Source organism: Nicotiana attenuata, unplaced genomic scaffold (assembly GCF_001879085.1).
Source record: "Nicotiana attenuata strain UT unplaced genomic scaffold, NIATTr2, whole genome shotgun sequence".
Taxonomy (NCBI): Eukaryota; Viridiplantae; Streptophyta; class Magnoliopsida; order Solanales; family Solanaceae; genus Nicotiana; species Nicotiana attenuata.
The window spans coordinates 2,055-20,825 of record NW_017675531.1 but is presented as its reverse complement, the minus strand read 5'-3'; the positions used below and the strand labels follow the sequence as shown (position 1 = coordinate 20,825).

Here is an 18,771-nt window from a genome sequence, read left to right as displayed (position 1 = left end):
CTAACTGTTAGCAGGTTAAAATTGAGCATCAAAAACCCGGTGGATTATTGCAATTCCGTCTTGGAAGTGGGAAGTAATCAATATGGATTTCATCATAGGTTTACCTTGTACCCAGCGTAAGTTCGATTCTATATGGGTGATTGTTGATAGGCTTACAAAATCAGCCCATTTTCTGCACGTTAGGACTACATATTCTGTAGAGGATTATGCAAGGCTTTATATTAAGGAGATAGTACGACGCATGGTGTCTCTGTATCTATTATTTCAATTTACAACTAACTTCTGGAGGTCCTTCCAAAAAGGATTGGGGACTCAGGTAAGTCTTAGTACAGCATTTCATCCCCAGACAGACGGACATGCTGAGCGAACTATTCAGACACTTGAGCATATGTTACGAGCTTGTGTGATAGACTTCACAGGTAGCTGGGATGATCATCTGCCGCTTATTGAGTTTGCATATAATAATAGCTACCATTCCGGTATTCAGATGGCTCCATACAAAGCTCTTTACGGACGGAAGTGTAGGTCGCCTATAGGGTGGTTCGATGTTGGGGAAACTACTTTAGTAGGACAACAATTGGTACAACAGGCAATCGAGAAAATTTAGCTTATACAGGAAAGGCTATTAGCAGCTCAAAGCCGTCAGAAGTCTTATGCGGATAATCGACGGCGAGACTTGGAGTTTCAGGTTGACGATTAGGTATTCCTAAAGGTATCACCGATGAAAGGCGTTATGAGGTTCGGTAAGAAAGGAAAACTTAGGCCTTGGTACATTGGACCATATAGGATCATACACAATGTAGGCCAGGTAGCGTATGAGTTAGACTTGCCTTCGGACTTGGAGTCTATACATCCATTCTTTCATGTGTCTATGATCCGTAAATGTATCGGAGATCCTTCCAGAATCGTGTCAGTTGACGACGTTCAGGTCACAGAACAACTATCATATGAAGAAACTCCCATTGCTATATTAGACAGACAGGTTCAGAGATTGAGAACTAAAGACGTAGCTTCGGTGAAAGTACTTTGGAGAAACAACAATGTGGAAGAAATGACTTGGGAGGCCGAGGAAGACATGAAGTCTAGATATCCTCACTTATTTCCTCTTCCAAAGCAGGATCTGACTGAGACATCACAACCTTAAGGTATGTGTATGGATTCTTGTGTTAGTCATTGTCATTGGTCGTCTGAGGCTATTGTCATTATTGATAATTGTGGTTCTATGTGGCGTTGAATTATTGAGTTTCTACGGGAAGAGTTGGTAGTAATATTGTTACAAAGGCGATTCTGCCAAAGTTTGTATAGATCCCAGGGAGTTAAACATTCCACGACGAATGTTTCTAAGGGGGGAAGGATGTTAGCGTTTTCATACGTTAAAGTTCCGTTTTCAGATAATCAACATAGACTCGGGAATGAGATTATCTTGAGATTATAAGCATTTATTCCATTTATAATAAGCGAAAAATAAGTGCCATGAAGGTTAAAGGGTAAACGAATCAAAGAAAATGAGTTTCGTCGAAGGTGGTCAATTTGGGATATAATACGATCCGAGCCATAATACCTGGTGTTTATAGACTAGTGCCATACAAGGTACCCCCATGACCATGATAGTAGGGTACATAAGTAATTTGAGATAATTCTTAATTATGTGAGTAATTAATTAAAGAGTGGGATAAGACTTACCCCTCCCCAACGTGGCAAGCATTCCTTATCTATCTAATGACTACTAAATAAGGTGGAAAGGTGTCACACTTTGACAAAGAAAAGTGACACCAAGCTTGGAGTGTGGGGCCTACCCAAATATTAGAGATAACATTTATAATTCAATAATATATTCTAATCTCTTAAGGAACATTTCAACCAAGCTTTCCATTTTCATGTAACGTTAATCCTAAACTCCTAAGAAGAGTTTCAGCAAGCTTTCCATTACATAACATTGATTCTAAATCTCTTGAGAAAGAGTTTCAACAAAAATGATTTTGCAATAGCAACGTTATTGCTTTGAGCATTTCATACGGATTGTTCCCTATTTCGATCTCGCAGTTACGTGTTTCATCACAATTAACGTGTGTTAGAGGGATTGTCAAGAGAATCGACTCAGGTATGTTAAGGCTATTCCTTCTTCCCTTTTGGCATGATCCATACGATACAGACGAAACGAGCAAATGCACAACTTCCATAAATGACTCTATTCATAAAAATACTAGAGATGCTTGTGTTCTTGACTCCCCATGTGTCCTATTATTCTATCATCTATTCATGGGTCTCAGAAAATACGTAAGTTAATAAAGTTTACTTCATGATATTAATCAAATGCATAATGGTCTTATGACACTCCGAAAGATTTTATTGACGTACTTCTCATACATTGCATTCATTTACATTGACCCATGACCATATGGCGTTATATACGCGTATATATGTATATATATGTATGTGGGATATGGAAAAAGGTTACGACGTTATATACGCACCACCACCTGATCAGCTGGTACATGTTGATAATTTTGCCCACAGTGGCTGAGATGATATGATGGGATGCCCTTAGAGGCTTGATGATGTTATGAACACCATACCTATGCATGAAACGACATTTACATGCACGTGCATGACATTATATTGTTTCAGGATTTACAAAGTGATTTAGACTTACAGTCGGAATTCTTTATTCCATGTTTCATCTATGTCTGGTATATACTGAGTTTTTTGCCTTACATACTCAGACATTATTCGTACTGACGCCCTATTTCTCGGGGTCTGCGTTTCATGCCCGCAGGTGCAGGTAGACAAGCTGACGGTCCCCCTTCTTAGGATCCTTGATCAGCGAGAGTTGGCGTGCTCCATTTGATCAGGAGCTGCTTTGGATTTTGGTACGATATTTTTGGGTATGACGGGGCCCAGGCCCGTCCTTGTACAGTTGTATATTCTGTTAGAGGTCTGTAGACAGTATGTATAGTTGGATAGTATGTGGCCTTGCCGGCTTCTAGTTTTGGATATGTAGTTGTCTATAGCAGCCTTGTTGGCTCGCCCTACGTATTCCGCACGTATATGTACATATTTTGGGCAGGTTCCCCTCATGTATGTTATTCTCGTAATTTACCAGATGTTATTCAGTTCTATATCTTAGACGCATGCTCAGGGTGTTCGACAGGCAGGACTCGGGCACCCGTCGCGGCCCATCAGTTTGGGTAGTGACATATTCAGTAGGTGCAAATCCAAACTAAGCAGAAAAATAAACATTCAATCTCCTTTAGTAAAATACTTTAAAAAAACCACAGTTGCATCCATACTGAGATATTCAGAACGCGGAATGGACGTAAGAAGCATAATTTTAGGAATAACAAGGCCACAAAGTGTAGAGTACAAAACTCAATCAGATGGCTTTACTCCAGCAGAACTGTTACATATAACTGATTTTAGGATCTAATTAATGGTTACTGACTAACAAATGAATTCAGATCCTGAAGTCTACTAAGGCAGATTTGCCTCCAAGGCCTGTTGCATTATACTGAACTGAGAAATCCTTCACAGTAGTTTCCCGATACCTCGCGGGATTATCTTCTGATAACAACTCCTTAATTGGTCCATAAACTCTTGATGATAAAGAGTGACCAGTGGTAAAGAAACAGGCTACTGATACTCTTGGACCAACCCGACTTGCTAGTACTCTGTGTGCAATGCTCTTGAACTTGTCATTTGATATCAGCTGGAAAATTTTCCATCAAAACGAAGTTAGCACAACATAATATATGTCAATTCATGAATCATTTCTTATAACCCTGTTACAAATAGAATAAAAGGCAGCCAGGTGCGCTAAGCTCTTGCTATGCGCATGGTCCGGGGAAGGGCCGGACTACAAGAGTCTATTGTACGTAGCGTACCTTGCATTTCTACAATAGACTGTTGCCAGCTCGAACCTAGCAACAACTTTACCAGTTACGCCAAGGTTCTCCTTCGTAAATAGAATAAACTCATATATAAAATCGCTTACCTGTAAAAGTTCACCAAAATTTACTACAAGAGCTCCAGAGAGAGGAAGAACATCAACCCAGTAATTGTCATGAAGAACCTGAAGGCCTCCACTATTATCTTGTAGCAGCACTGTGAAGAAGTCGCTATCTGAATGCTTGCTAGTTCCAAGAGTTAGTTCTGGCTCAGGGCAAGCTGGGTAGTAGTGGTACAAAACAGCAAGCCCTTCTGAACAGCCAGTGTCATTCAGATAGCTCGGGTTGAGGCCAAGCGCCTCAGAGAGTAATTCGAATAAAGAACAACCTAGCTTCTTTATGTGCTCCGAGTACTCAATCAGAATATCCCTGCAGGAAATATAATGTAAAAGCTCATAAAATTTTTCTTAGATATCGAAAATGCTAAATTGACAATCTCCTATACAATTTCTTGTCATAACTTCTTTTCATCATAGCTTTTTTACTCTTGTAGTTTTCAAATTTATATTGAAATATGCTTTTCTTGAGTTGAGGGTTCATCAGAGACAGTCTCTCTACCCAACAAAGGTAGGGGTAAGGTCTGCGTCTGCACCATCCCGAGACCCTAGTTGTGGGATCACACTGGGTATGTTAACTTGTTGCTGATAATCTCCTATAGCCTCGAGGGCAGATTTCAGTATAGAGTATTATCATGATTCCCGTATACTTGGGACTATTACGCGTTACTCTATCTCAATAGAGGTTCCAATTTTCGTGATAGAAGTATGAGAACAGAAACATAACAAATGCTATGAGAAAAAAGGTACAAGAATTTTTGACTCAAAGTGATCCATATGCTGCTTCAATTAATGATTTCTCTAGATGCGCGATTATATTTGACTATATTCGTCTTTTGATTTTTCAAATAAATTACACGAAAGTATGAGTGGAAGTGAAAGTTCAACCAGTAAATACCTGCACGCCTCAGGCAATTCATCAGCAGTAGGAGGGTCTGGAGCCATACTGCAGTAAGTAGTATCCCTCCAATTAGCTGATGCAGCTCCAAACAGATCAAAATTGCTATTATACACCACTCTTTTCGAGGTGTCCCGCGTATACCATCGTTTCTTCACCTCAGTATCTTGCTCATAAAACCTCCTAACACCATTCAACATTTCTTCCAACACACTTTCTGGAATTCCATGATTGACTATTTGAAAGAAACCCCACACTTGAGATGCATCACGGATTTTTTCAACTATCGCGCTACGTTTAATTGGATCTTTATTGATGCCATCTAAGTCTATAACAGGAATATTGATTTGAGATTTTTCAGGATCATTAGATGCCACAGTATATGCATCTTCTGGTGTATAGAAAATTCTTGGAACCTTTTCAACTCCTGCATCTACTAGCCCTTTAACACCAGCTTTTGTACTATCAAAAGCTATTAATTCACTTGTCCTATCATAGCTATGTTCACCTGTGACAACCATTTTCTTTTTTTTCTGCTAGAGATATCAATGCTCAAATAGGAGAGATAGGAAGTACTACTAAATGAGAAGAGAGTTTTATTGTGTAAAGTCAAAAGTATGGGACCAATATTCAAAAGTTCAAATCTCTAATATCGCAAATGGTCACCTATAAGTTTAGGTGGATATGATGTTGACTTTTAATTATTCATTTAGACACTAGATTAAAAGATCTTCAGCGGATAACTTATCTTAATAAAAACTACTTTAAATTTTATAGTTAGATGGGAAATTTTTACACTCCCAATGGTACACTACTAGTATTATTTTAGGACGTTGAAAGGCAAAATGTAAATTCCTATACATACCAGGGTTCTTTTACCTTAGTTCGACGACGTGTAACATATATTTTTAGCGTATAACAATGTTTAAGTCAAACAAAAATGTGAGAGAATCTCAAATATTAGTATATATATATATATATATATATTAAAATTTCAAAAATGGCAAATTATATTATTAAAAAAACAAACGAATATTAAATCATAAATCATAAAATCGAATGTTAAACCATAAAAATAAAATGAACTTTACAATATTTTACTCATATGTAACTTCCTATATTGGGTCAAATTAATTAGTTTATATTAAATTAATATTGGAAGCTGAGTAATTCTTTTTAACAGAAACAGTCTTATTATTATATAAAAACAAAACTCATTCGAGACTTGGTCTTGGTGACGTCTTGGTAAGGAAAAAAACTCAAAAAAGACAAATAAGAATCAAATCCAAAAAGTCAAAAGCAAAGAAAACTTGAACTTATCGCATGGAGAGGGAAGTAAATTTGACAATATTGATGAATAATCTTATGATCCTTATCTGAGAAGTCTTTTTCACAAAAAAAAAAAGAAAAAAAAAAAGAAGTCTTTTTCACCTACCGACTATATTATATAGATGTATTATATTTCCAAATTCTTAGAATGCAGTATTTGATGTAGACTTCTGAAATTCAATCTTGGCAACTGATGTATCCTATTGGCAGATGCTATGAACGGGGCGACTCAACAATATTGGTGGCCTAAAGTGCAGCGTTTAAGCTACTAATTTAGAATATGGGAGCTAAGAACTAAGAAAAGAAAAGAAAATGAAAACAAACGATAAAATTATTAATTCATCAGATGAGAATTTACAATGAAGATGCACTACCTAAATACTAAGGGCTCATTTAGTATGAGGGATACGGAATAAATAATCACGGGACTAAATGTAAGAAGAGTTTATCCCGTGTTTGGTTGGTAGAAAAGTGCAGTATAATTAATCCCGGGATTAGTTATCCGAAAATTTTAGTATTTTTTTATCCCCATAGGAGGATGAAATAACTAATCTCGGGATAACTAATCCCGGAATAATTAGTCTCGGGATAACTGCTTTCCAACCAAACGACCCCTAAAGGACAAGCTTGGATACAACTGTCCATATAACAACCTAATACTAGTGAGGACACATGTCCTCAGTTGTGGCCTTAGCCGTTAGGGAATAGGATAAAGAACTAGTTTATGGACTTAACATTAATGGACTAAAGAAACTAGACTAATGAGATGTCTACTCGGCCCAAGCGAATAGAAATGACCCGACCCAATGCCGAGAATCAAATGTCACAATTACAATTCGTAACATCCCACTCTCCTTCCAGAACGAGCCACCGTCCCTGCCCTTACAGATCCATCTCAGGGAACTGAGATTTCAGGAAAGCATAATCTTCCCAAGTAGCTTCCTCCTTCGACAAATTTGCCCATTGGACCAGTACTTGCACCACAGCCTTATTACCTTTCTCGACCAATTTCCTTTCCAGTATTGCAATAGGGTCAGCTAATATTTGTCCATCATTAGAGCAAAATGGAGGCTCTTTAGAAGGTATAATCTTGTCGTCGACCTTTTTCTTCAGCTGTAAGACATGAAATACATTATGAATCTTTAAAGTCACCGACAAATTTGAGCTCATAGGCCACGGGGCCCAATTTTTGAATCACCTCATAAGGACCAAAATATATGGCTGATAGCTTCAGATTCCTCCTCAATGCGACTGACATTTGTCTATAAGGTTGCAACTTTCGGAACACCATATGCCCAACTGCAAAGTCCCTTTCAATTCTTTTGGCGTCGGCATACTGTTTCATTCGATTATGTGCCTTTGTTAAGTTGTCCTTGAGGATTTTGTTGATTAATTGTCTCTCCTTCAACCACTAATCAACAGATTCTAACTTGGATCGTAAAACGAGCTCAAAGGATGGCAAGGGTGGATCATGGCCATACAATGCTTTGAAAAAGGTCATCCCTATGGTTGACTGATAGTTAGCGTTATACTAATATTCAGCCATAGGATGCCATTTACTCCAGTCCTTAGGCTTATGCCCTGTCATACATCGTAGGTAAGCTTCTATGCATTGATTCAATCTTTCTGATTGTCCATCGGACTGTGGGTGGTAAGCTGAACTGAGTCTTTGTTCCACTTGTAGGCCCTTGAAAAGTTCTCTCCAAAATAAACTCGTGAATATGGGGTCTCTGTCAAACAAGATCAAGCTCTAAACTCCGTGGAGTTTACAAATGTGGTCCTAGAAAACTTGTGTCACCTGGGAAGCATTGTAAGGGTGAGTCAATGAGTACAAGTGACCATATTTAATGTATGTGTCAATTACAACTAAAATAGTATCCTTCCCGTGTGATCTTGGCAGCCTTTCGATGAAATCCATGGTTAAGTGTTCCCATGCCCTATTGGAATATGCAATGGTTGTAGAAGCCCTGGGTAAGGAACATGCTCTCCCTTATTCCTTTGATAAATTTCACAACTTTGGACCTTTTCTTTAACATCAGTTAGCATCCTAGGCAAAAGAAGACAGCTCTTAACCTCTGTTGAGTTCCCAGAATGCCTGAATGTCCACCCCAAGGAGAAGAATTCATTTGATTAATAAGTTTGTATCTTAGTTGACCCTTACATCATACAAAGATTTTTCCGTTAACTCGAATCAATCCATTTTGCACAGTTGTATTTGCATCTACCAATAACTGAGATAAAATTTGTTGAGCTTCTTGATGATTCTCATAATTGTCGATTATATCATTGGCGCACTTTGGTTGTATAGTAGTCAACCCATTGCATTCCACCACTGAATCTTTGGCATCAAACCTCTGAGATAATGTATCCACCACCACATTTTCGACCCCTTTTCTGTATTGAATCTCATAACTTAATTTCATGAGTTTAGAAGCACCTTTGTGTTGAAGGCCAGTGGTAATCCTTTGATATCTCAAAAATTTGAGACTGAAGTGATCGGTGCGAATGATAAAATGATTGGGCTGCAAGTAGTGACTCCACTTCTCCACTGGTAATAGCAAGACAATCAGTTCTTTCTCATAAGTAGAGGGCAGTTTTGGGCTTAACGCTTGACTGAGGAAAGCAATAGCTTTGTTCTTTTGCATGAGCACATCACCCACACTCGTACCACTAGAGTCTACTCCACAACAAAGGGAATTGAAAAATCCGGTAGAGCTAATACTAAGGCTCGAACCACGGCATTCTTGAGCTCATCGAATGCAGCTGCTGCTTGCTCATTCCAGTAAAATCCACCCTTTTTAAGAAGGTTAGTTAAGGGTTTGCTTATGATTTCAAACCTTTCAATGAACCTTCTATAATATCTCGTAAGCCCAAGGAACCCGCGTAATTCCTTGACTATTGTGGGATAAGGCCAATTCAGCATCGTCGCGACCTTAGCTGGATCTGTGCTCACACCCTTTCCAGAGATAATATGGCCCAAGTACTTTACTTGGGCTTCTGCAAAATTACACTTTGACAACTTTACAAACAACTGATTAGCTCTTAGGACCTTAAACACTTATTCTAAATGCTGTAAATGGTCTGCCAAGCTGACACTGTAAACAAGGATATCATCGAAAAATACAGGAACAAACCTCTTAAACAAGGCCCAAAAACTTCATGCATTGAGGCCTGGAACATGGCTGGGGCATTCGTAAGTCCAAATGGCATTACCTTGAATGGTGAGTGCGGAATGCAGTCTTGTATTCATCTCCCGGCCTCATGCAAATTTGATGATATCCGGACCTTAAATCTAATTTTTGAGAAAACTTGGGCTCCATTTAATTCATCTAAAAGGTATTCCACGACTGGAATTGGGTATTTATTTTTTATGGTTATATCATTTAATCTCCTATAATCCGCACAAAAATGCCAAGTTGAATCCTTCTTTTAACCAAGTTAACTGGAGACGCAAAAGGGGATGTACTAGCAACAATGATCTGGGATTCCATCATTTCCTTGACCATCTTTTCAATGGTATTTTCCTGCTCAAAAGAATATCTGTAGGGTCTTTGGTTGACTGGTTTTGACCCCGGGGCGAGCTCAATATCATGATCACTAGGTCTATCAGGGGGTAGACCTTTGGGATCTTGGAAAATGTCTGAGTATTCAGTCAATAATTTTCGGACTTGGCAGGGTGGACCATTATTGTTTGAAGTGGCCTCTAATCTTGTTAGCTGGGCTGAATCATTGCATTGGCCCATTTTGAGCAACTTTTGTATTTGCTTAATATTACATAATTCATATGGGCCTATAACATCGCATCCTACTAAGGTGATGAGCTTGTCTCCTATGAAAAAAGAGTTGTTGTGAGGCCGTGTGTGCAAAACAATAGGAGCCATGGTATCAATCCAATCTATTCCAAGTATAATGTCAGCACCACCAGCTTTTAACACTCTTAAATTGAATGAAAATGTTTCATTTTAATTGTCCATTTGAAAATAGGACACACATGGCTACAACTCATTAGTTGTCCATTTGCCACTTTTACTTGCATGGGCCGGACATGCGCTCAGTCTTCACCATCAATTGTTTCACTAAATTTGGGTCTACAAAGCTGTGGGAAGACCAAATATCAATTAGGACCACGATTGATTGTTTCTTAATGAGACAACAATTTGGATGGTAGTTGGATTAGGCCCAAGATAGCATTTAGTGACACCTCGGCTTGTTTCGGCTCTTCAACCTCTTCAATCACCTCACCTGTTGCTTTTATTTCTTTGCCAGTGGTCCCCTCTAACCCTTCCATTGCATTCAACGTTTTTGGCTTACATTGATGACCTGGATGGTACTTATCATGGCACTTATAACAAAGGTTCATCTCTCGCAATTGATCAATGGTCGATGTTGAGCCAAGAGTTTTAGTAAGGGCGTTTGGCATTTTATTTGGCGTGAAATTAGGTGTGGGATAGGCTTTAAAGGCGGTGGTGTAGTGATTGGACTTAGAAAACTTGGGCGTGTGATTTTTCACCCGAGCGTACAAGGATTGTTCATACAATTTTGCCATATTTTATGTTGCAACTAACGACATGGGATTTGCCACTTAAGCCAATGGTCTAATCTCATCCTTGAGACCCCCAACGAAACAGGTCACAAAATACAATTCATCAAACCTCTTTTGATAGCTCTTACAACCGCCCATCGTTGAAGCCGATAAAAAATTATAACAACATCAAGAGGTCACGTTCCGTCATACCTTTAACAGATATCCAAACAAAATTGTTTACAATAAATCATTCCACCATGGTCAATTACATAGGATTCAAACCAACTATCAAACTTATCTTTTACACTGATTGCCACGCATGTTATTTTAGCAGCCTCAGGCACCTAGTAATAATCGAAATAGTATTCACAGCGGCGAATCCATCCCCTAACATTTTTTTCATCAAATTGGGGAAAATCCTTCTTGGCCTTAAGGAAGCGAAAAATGTGAAGAATGAGGTCTTGTTGGGAAAATAAAGTAGGAACGGTGTGGTTAGTGTAGCAGGGCAACCTGGGAATACGAATCATGGGCTTGTGAAGTATAGATGGGAATTTGGGAGGTAGCTGGTATGTGAGAGGGAAATATGCTCATATAAGAGGGCTGGTGGATTGAAATGTGAAATGAGGGTATATGGGTTACACTAGGTGTTTGTGTTTCGGTTGTAGAGAAAGGAATATAGGTGCCAAAAGTTAGAGGATGACACCGGTTCGGAGGGTGGGGATATCCCGACCCTACTATCATTATGCCTTTGCAATGTTACTTGGTTCAACTCTATTTGTGACCTTTTCTCGTATGTGGGACTAGATGACCGAAAAGATGTAGTGGTATGGGCCCGCTAATTGGAGGAAAAGTGGTGAAAGGTCTCGAAGAGCTGAGTGAAGCGGGAATGATGGAATTAATGGCAGCCCTAAATGTGTGAGAATAGGGATTCATTAGTGTAACGACTCGGCCGGTCGTTTTTAGAATGTACGCCCCGATCCCCTATTTATTGCTTTCCCCGTGTTTATTTCTGCTATTTTGAATTGCCGGGATGGTTGGTTTAGAATTTCGGAGAGTTTTGGGACACTTAGTCCCTAAATGAGAGCTTATGTGTTGGAAAGTTGACCGTAGTCGGAACAGTGTGAAGACGGAATTGGAATGGAAATCCGATGGTTCCGTTAGCTCCGTTGGGTAATTTCGGGCTTAGGGGCGTAATTGGATTGTGTTTTAGAGGCCCGTAGCTAATTTAGGCTTGAAATGCCGAAAGATGGATTTTTGAAGTTTCTGGTTCGATAGTGAGATTTTGATCCGAGGGTCGGAATGGAATTTCGAAAGTTGGAGTAGCTCCGTAGTGTTGAATGTGACGTGTGTGCAAAATTTCAGGTCATTCGGACGAGGTTTGATAGACTTTTTGATCGAAAGCGTATTTTGGGAAAATTTGGAGTTTGAGGTTCGATGTTGTTTTAGGTGTTTTAAGGATTGGTACAAGTTTGGACAGTGGTATTAGACTTGTTGGTGCCTTTGGTTGAGGTCCCGGGGGCCTCGGGATGATTTCGGGTGGTTGACGGAGGAAATTTTGGAGTTCAAGTTGCAGCTTCAGCTGCTGGTTCTGTCATAACCGCACCTGCGGTTTGGGTTCCGCAGGTGCAGCGCCGCAGAAGCGGCTCAGTGGTCGCAGAAGAGGTTTTGAGGCAAAAGGGAATCGGCCGCAAATGCGGTCAGGTAACCGCAGAAGCGGCACCACATCTGTGGTGATGTAGTCGTAGGTGCGAAAAGTCCCCCTTTAATGAAATGTCGCGGGTGCGACCGGGTTTCGCAGATGCGGGACCGCAGAAGCGGTCCCAATGACGCAGATGCGGTAATCGCTGGGCAGATCATATAAATCCTTGCCTTCGCGAAATTTAGCCATTTTTCATCTTTTTCAAACGGGAAGAAGCTTGGAAAGCACTTTTCAAGAGAGATTTTCGGAGGAGTTCGTTGGAGTAAGGTCTTTGGTCCCTAAACTCGTTATTGGAATGATTTTTATCAATTTAAGCATGAAAAATTAAGCAAAATCAGTGGTAATTATGGGATTTAGGGCTTGGGATTAAGAGACTTTGAAATGAGAATTTGAGGGGGCATTTTGGATTCGATTTCAGTGTTTTTGGTATGTATGAACTCGTGAGAGTGTGAGGATTCGGAAAATATAAATTTCACTCAATTCCGAGATGTGGGCCTGAGGGGCGTTTTGGTTATTTTACCTAATTTTGCGTATTAGCTTAAAATTTAATTGTAGAATCAGTTACTTGAAGTGTTATTACATTATGAAATATAATTGAATAGACTTGGGCCATTTGGAGTCGGATACTCGTGGCAAGAACGTGGTTTCGGGTTGACATTTGAGCCGGTTCGAGGTAAGTGGCTTGTCTAACATTGTGTAGGGGACCTCTCCCCTTAGGATTGATATTGTGATAATTGAAATGCCTTGTACGTGAGGTGACGAGCGCGTACTTGTGCTAATTGTTGGAAATCCGGTTTTTATTTCATTAAAAATAGCCTTGAATTGTGTTCTTCTTTTCTTGCTTACACTACTTGGAAATTTAGCCTGTTGTTAGTCTAGAGAAGCATGTCTACTTGATTAAATTGTTCTATTTGACTTAAATGCCTTATTTGTATTACATGAAGCATGCTAGGTTAGAATTATCTGTCTGACTTTGATATGAAATTGATTGAATTGAGTTCTTGTTGCTGCTGTGTATTTACTTTGGGACTACGGGACGGTATCCCGGGAGCTCCCCTGTATGTTTACTTTGGGACTACGGAATTGCATTCCGGGAGATCCCCCTGCACTTTTACATTGGAACTACGGATTGCACCCGGTAGATTCCCTAGTACTGAGTATTTATATTTGGGACTACGGATGTGGTATTCCGGTAGATCCCCGCGCATTTATGAGTTGGACTACGGGACTGCACCCGGGAGATCCAATGGATATGGTATTTATATTTGGGGACTATAGGACGGTATCCTGGGAGATCCCCGGTTATTATCTCGGAGCTGAGCTGTACTCTCTTTCTGTGTTTTACTTGCCATTGTAATAGTTTGCTGTCCTTCACGTCCAGTGTTACTTATTTACACTGTTTATTTCACACTGTTAAACCTTATATCTTATTTAACCTCAGTAGGGCCCTGACCTTCCTCGTCACTACCCAACCGAGGTTAGGCTTGGCACTTACTGAGTACCGCTGTGGTGTACTCATGCTCTTCCTGCACATGTTTTTCATGTGCAGATCCAGGTACTTCGACTCATTCCTACCACCCCTGAGGCGAGGCGACTGCTATAGCGACTTCGAGGTACATCTGCCGCGTCCGTAGACCGAGGAGTCTCTTTCTATTCTTGCTGTTTAGTATTAGCCCTTCTGTATTTCAGTTTTTGTTAGATATTCCGGAGTTAGAGCTATTTAGTATTTCTTAGCTTGTGATTCATGGGTTTCCGGGTCTTGGATTTATGTGTTAGTTTTGAGAGTTAAATATTGTGTATGCCGAGCGGCACCTTTAAAAGCTGTTTATTTCCTTTATTTCTGTTTTAAATTGCTTTACTTCCGCAAAATTTTGGTTTTTTTCCGCAATTTAGGCTTACCTAGTCGTAGAGACTAGGTGTCGTAACGATGGTTCACGGAGGGCGAACCGGGGTCGTGACAAGTTGGTATCAGAGCTCTAGGTTCATAGGAGTCATGAATCACAAGTCGGTTTACTAAAGTCTCGCTGATCGGTACGGAGACGTCTGTACTTATCTATGAGAGGCTATAACTGTTAGGAAAAATTTTGTTTCGTTTGATTTCCTTGTCGTGCGAGATTTTTGATATCACAATTCTAAACTTCTGTCTTCTATTCTCTCACAGATGGTGAGGACACGTGCTACTCGAGATGACCAGGCACCCGCGCCCCCAACTTGAGCCGTCAGAGGCCGGGGTCGGGGTAGAGGCCGAGGACGCGCTCGTGGTGCGGCCAGAGCACCTGCGCGAGCTACCACCGAGGTACCACCAGCAGTACCAGCCAGAGTCCAGACACCTGATGCATCTTCTACTACTACCCCAACACTCCAGGAGACTTTGGCACATTTTATGACTATGTACACCACTCTAGCTCAGGCAGGGCTGCTTCCCCTTGCTGCAGCTACATCCCAGGCCGGGGGAGGAGCACAGACTCCCGCTGCCCGCACTCCTGAGCAGCGAGTGCATATTGATCAGATTCCAGAGGCTATTCCTGTATAGCAGGTAGCCCCAGCTCAGCCCGAGGAGAGGGCAGTAGCTTTAGAGGAGGAGCAGAAGAGGATTGAGAGGTTCAAGAAGTATCAGCCTCCGACTTTTAGCGGACTAGCCTCAGAGGATGCCCTTGGATTTCTTGAGGAGTTCTACCGTATCCTCCGTACTATGGGCATATCAGGATCGAGCGGGGTTTCTTTCACTACCTTCCAGCTTCGAGGAGCCGCCTATCAGTGGTGGCGTGCTTATGAGTTAGATAGTCCGGATGAGGCAGCTTCCCTGACTTGGGCCCAGTTTTCAGATATGTTCATGAGGGAGTATGTCCCCCAGAGTCTTAGGGATTCCTGGCGTGCGGAGTTTGAGCATTTGCGCCAGGGTACTATGACTGTCTCAGAGTATGCTATCCGTTACACCGATTTGGCTAGACATGCACCAGCTTTAGTCTCTACGGTTCGCGAGAAGGTCTGCCGGTTTATTGAGGGGCTTATTCCCAACATCAGATCTAGTATGGCTCGTGAGTTAGAGATGGATATATCTTACCAGCAGGTGGTGAGCATTGTTAGGAGGATTGAGTATGCATGCTAGGGACAGAGAGGAGAGGGAGGCCAAGAGGTCTCGAGAGTCGGGCTATTATTCTGGTGCCCGTGCCCCAGCTGCAGGTCGTCATGGTAGGGGTCATATGAGTCGCCCCGTTCATTTAGCTCTTCCAGCAGCCAGTGGTATTCCAGCCCTACCTAGGCCTCAAGAGCCTTATTATGCACCTCTAGTATCTAGTGCACCTCCTGCACGGGGTGCTTCTAGTGGTCAGTCCAGCAGACCTGGCCCGAGCCAGTCACGGCCGCCACGTCCTCCCAGAGCTTGTTTTGAGTGTGGTGACACACGCCATATGGTGAGGGATTGCCCCAGACATAGGAGGGGTGCACCTCCACAGACTTCTTAGCCACAGCATGCCCCGCAGAGTTTTCAGGCTATGGTCCCAACCCCAGTTGCTACCCCACCAGCCCAGCCAGCTAGAGCTGGAGGTCGGGGAGGTAGAGGTCGCCCTCGAGGGGGAGGCCAGGCCAGATACTATGCTCTTCCCGCCCGTACTGAGGTTGTCGCCTCCGATTCTGTCATCACAGGTACTATCTTGGTATGTCACAGAGATGCATCGGTTATATTCGATCCAAGCTCCACTTATTCCTATGTGTCTTCTTATTTTGCTCCGCATTTGGGTGTATCACGGGATTCTTTGAGTTCCCCAGTTTATGTTTCTACTCATGTGGGAGATTCTCTTGTTGTGGACCGCGTTTATCGGTCATGTTTGGTTGTTCTTGGTGGTTTTGAGACCAGAGCTGATTTATTATTGCTCAGCATGGTTGATTTTAATATTATCTTGGGCATGGACTGGTTGTCGCCCCATTATGCTATTCTTGATTGTCACGCCAAAAACGTGAGACACTGGCCATGCCAGGTATACCGCGTATTGAGTGGAGGGGTGCTTTAGGTCACACTCCCAGTAGAGTTATTTCTCTCCTTAAGGCTCAGCGTATGGTTGAGAAAGGTTGTGATGCGTATCTAGCATATGTGAGAGATGTCAGTATGGATACTCCTTCTGTTGATTCAGTCCCACTAGTATGGCATTTCCCTGATGTGTTTCCAGCTGAACTTTCGGGCATGCAGCCCGATAGAGACATTGATTTTGGCATTGATCTGTTGCCAGGAACTCAACCCATTTCTATCCCTCCGTATCGTATGGCTCCTCCTGAGTTGAAGGAGTTGAAGAAGCAGTTGCAGGAATTATTTAATAAGGGTTTCATTCGGCCCAGTGTATCACCTTGGGGTGCTCCTGTCTTATTTGTGAAGAAGAAGGATGGTTCTATGCGTATGTGTATTGATTATAGCCAGTTGAACAAGGTAACAGTGAAGAACCGTTATCCTTTGCCTCGTATTGATGACCTGTTTGATCAGTTGCAGGGTGCTTGTGTGTTTTCTAAGATTGACTTGCGTTCGGGCTATCATCAGTTGAAGATTCGGGAGCCAGACATCCCGAAGACTGCCTTCAGGACTCGGTATGGTCATTACGAGTTCCTTGTTATGTCATTTGGGCTGACCAATGCCCCAGCAGCCTTCATGCATCTGATGCACAGTGTTTTCCGGCCATATCTTGATTCATTCGTGATTGTTTTTATTGATGACATCCTGGTATACTCCCGTAGTGGGGAGGATCATGAGCAGCACCTGAGGACAGTGCTCCAGACCTTGAGAGAAAAGAAACTGTATGCTAAGTTCTTGAAATGTGACTTTTGGTTGGATTCTGTGGCGTTCTTGGGTCACGTGGTCTCGAGAGAGGGTATTCAGGTGGATCCGAAGAAAGTAGAGGCCGTGCAGAGTTGGCCTAGACCATCCTCAGCTACAGAGATCCGCAGTTTTCTTGGCTTGGTAGGTTATTACCGTCGATTTGTTCAGGGTTTTCATCTATTGCAGCACCTATGACCAGACTGACCCAGAAGGGTGCTCCGTTCCAGTGGACGGAAGAGTGCGAGGAGAGCTTGCAGAAGCTCAAGACAGCTTTGACTACAGCCCCAGTTTTGATATTGCCTACCGGTTCGGGGTCTTATACTGTCTATTGTGATGCCTCGAGAGTTGGCCTTGGAGCGGTATTGATGCAGGACGGTAGGGTGATTTCCTACGTGTCTAGACAGTTGAAGATACATGAGAAGAATTATCCTGTCCATGATCTTGAGTTAGCCACCATTGTTCATGCCTTGAAGATCTGGCGTCATTACTTGTACGACATGCCTTGTGAGATATATACTGGTCACCGAAGTTTGCAGCATCTGTTCAAGCAGAAGGACCTTAATTTGCGTCAGAGGAGATGGCTAGAGCTGCTGAAGGATTATGACATCACTATCTTGTATCACCCGGGCAAGGCCAATGTGGTGGCCGATGCTTTGAGCCGCCGGGCAGAGAGTTTGGGGAATTTGGCTTATTTACCAGCAGCAGAGAGGCCTATGGCGATGGATGTTCAGGCCTTAGCCATCCAGTTTGTGAGATTGGATCTTTCGGAGCCCAGTCGGGTTCTAGCTTGTGTGGTCTCTCGGTCTTCCTTGTTTGATCGTATCTAGGAGCTCAGTTTGATGACCCTCATTTGCTTGTCCTCAAGGACAAAGTGATGCATGGCGATGCTCGAGATGTGACTTTAGGTGATGACTGAGTATTGAGGATGCAGGGTCGAGTTTGTGTACCCAATGTTGATGGGCTTCGGGAGTTGATTCTAGAGGAGGCCTACAGTTCGCGGTATTCCATTCACCCGGGTGCCGCGAAGATGTATCAGGACTTGAGGCAGCACTACTGGTGGAGGCGGATGAAGAAGGATATAGTTGGGTTTGCAGCTTGGTGCCTTAATTGTCAGCAGGTGAAGTATGAGCACCAGAGACCGAGTGGATTGCTTCAGCAGATAGAGATTCCGGAGTGGAAGTGGGAGCGGATCACCATGGACTTCGTATCTGGGCTCTCACGGACTTTGACGAAGTTCGATGCCATTTGGGTTATAGTGGATCGGCTGACCAAGTCCTCGCATTTCATCCCTGTATGTACTACCTATTCTTCGGAGCGGTTGGCAGAGATTTATATCCGGGAGATTGTCCGTCTGCATGGTATTCCGGTTTCCATCATTTCAGACAGAGGTACTCAGTTTACATCACGATTCTGGAGAGCCGTACAGTAAGAGTTAGGTACTCGGGTAGAGTTGAGCACAGCATTTCACCCTCAGACGGACGGACAGTCCGAGCGCACTATTCAAATTCTTGAGGAT

At 42.2% G+C, this 18,771-nt stretch overlaps 2 protein-coding genes across 2 annotated transcripts; both read right to left on the bottom strand.

The window, feature by feature from the left end:
• Positions 1–3,246: 3,246 nt before the first annotated feature.
• LOC109220169 (1-aminocyclopropane-1-carboxylate oxidase homolog 1-like) lies at positions 3,247–5,534 on the bottom strand. The gene is made up of 3 exons (XM_019384632.1): positions 4,899–5,534; positions 3,992–4,313; positions 3,247–3,706 (listed from the first exon to the last, which is right to left on the bottom strand). The coding sequence occupies exons 1-3, from the start codon at positions 5,417–5,419 to the stop codon at positions 3,455–3,457; spliced, it is 1,095 nt and encodes a 364-aa protein (XP_019240177.1). The 5' UTR covers positions 5,420–5,534; the 3' UTR covers positions 3,247–3,454.
• A 3,370-nt stretch (positions 5,535–8,904) lies between these two features.
• LOC109220168 (uncharacterized mitochondrial protein AtMg00860-like) lies at positions 8,905–9,437 on the bottom strand. Its single transcript, XM_019384631.1, has 2 exons — positions 9,362–9,437; positions 8,905–9,224 (listed from the first exon to the last, which is right to left on the bottom strand). Exons 1-2 carry the CDS (start codon positions 9,435–9,437, stop codon positions 8,905–8,907), a joined length of 396 nt encoding a protein of 131 aa, XP_019240176.1.
• Positions 9,438–18,771: the final 9,334 nt, after the last annotated feature.

Bases quoted from the DNA above. Each gene is read 5' to 3' on its own strand.
- LOC109220169 (XM_019384632.1), bottom strand. From the start codon at position 5,419: ATGGTTGTCACAGGTGAACATAGCTATGATAGGACAAGTGAATTAATA. The intron at 4,314-4,898 runs GTATTTACTGGT...TATTTCCTGCAG, and splicing joins GAATTGCCTGAGGCGTGCAG to GGATATTCTGATTGAGTACT. The intron at 3,707-3,991 runs GTAAGCGATTTT...AAAATTTTCCAG, and splicing joins ATTTTGGTGAACTTTTACAG to CTGATATCAAATGACAAGTT.
- LOC109220168 (XM_019384631.1), bottom strand. From the start codon at position 9,437: ATGCCATTTGGACTTACGAATGCCCCAGCCATGTTCCAGGCCTCAATG. The intron at 9,225-9,361 runs GTTTGTTCCTGT...GTAATTTTGCAG, and splicing joins TTTTGGGCCTTGTTTAAGAG to AAGCCCAAGTAAAGTACTTG.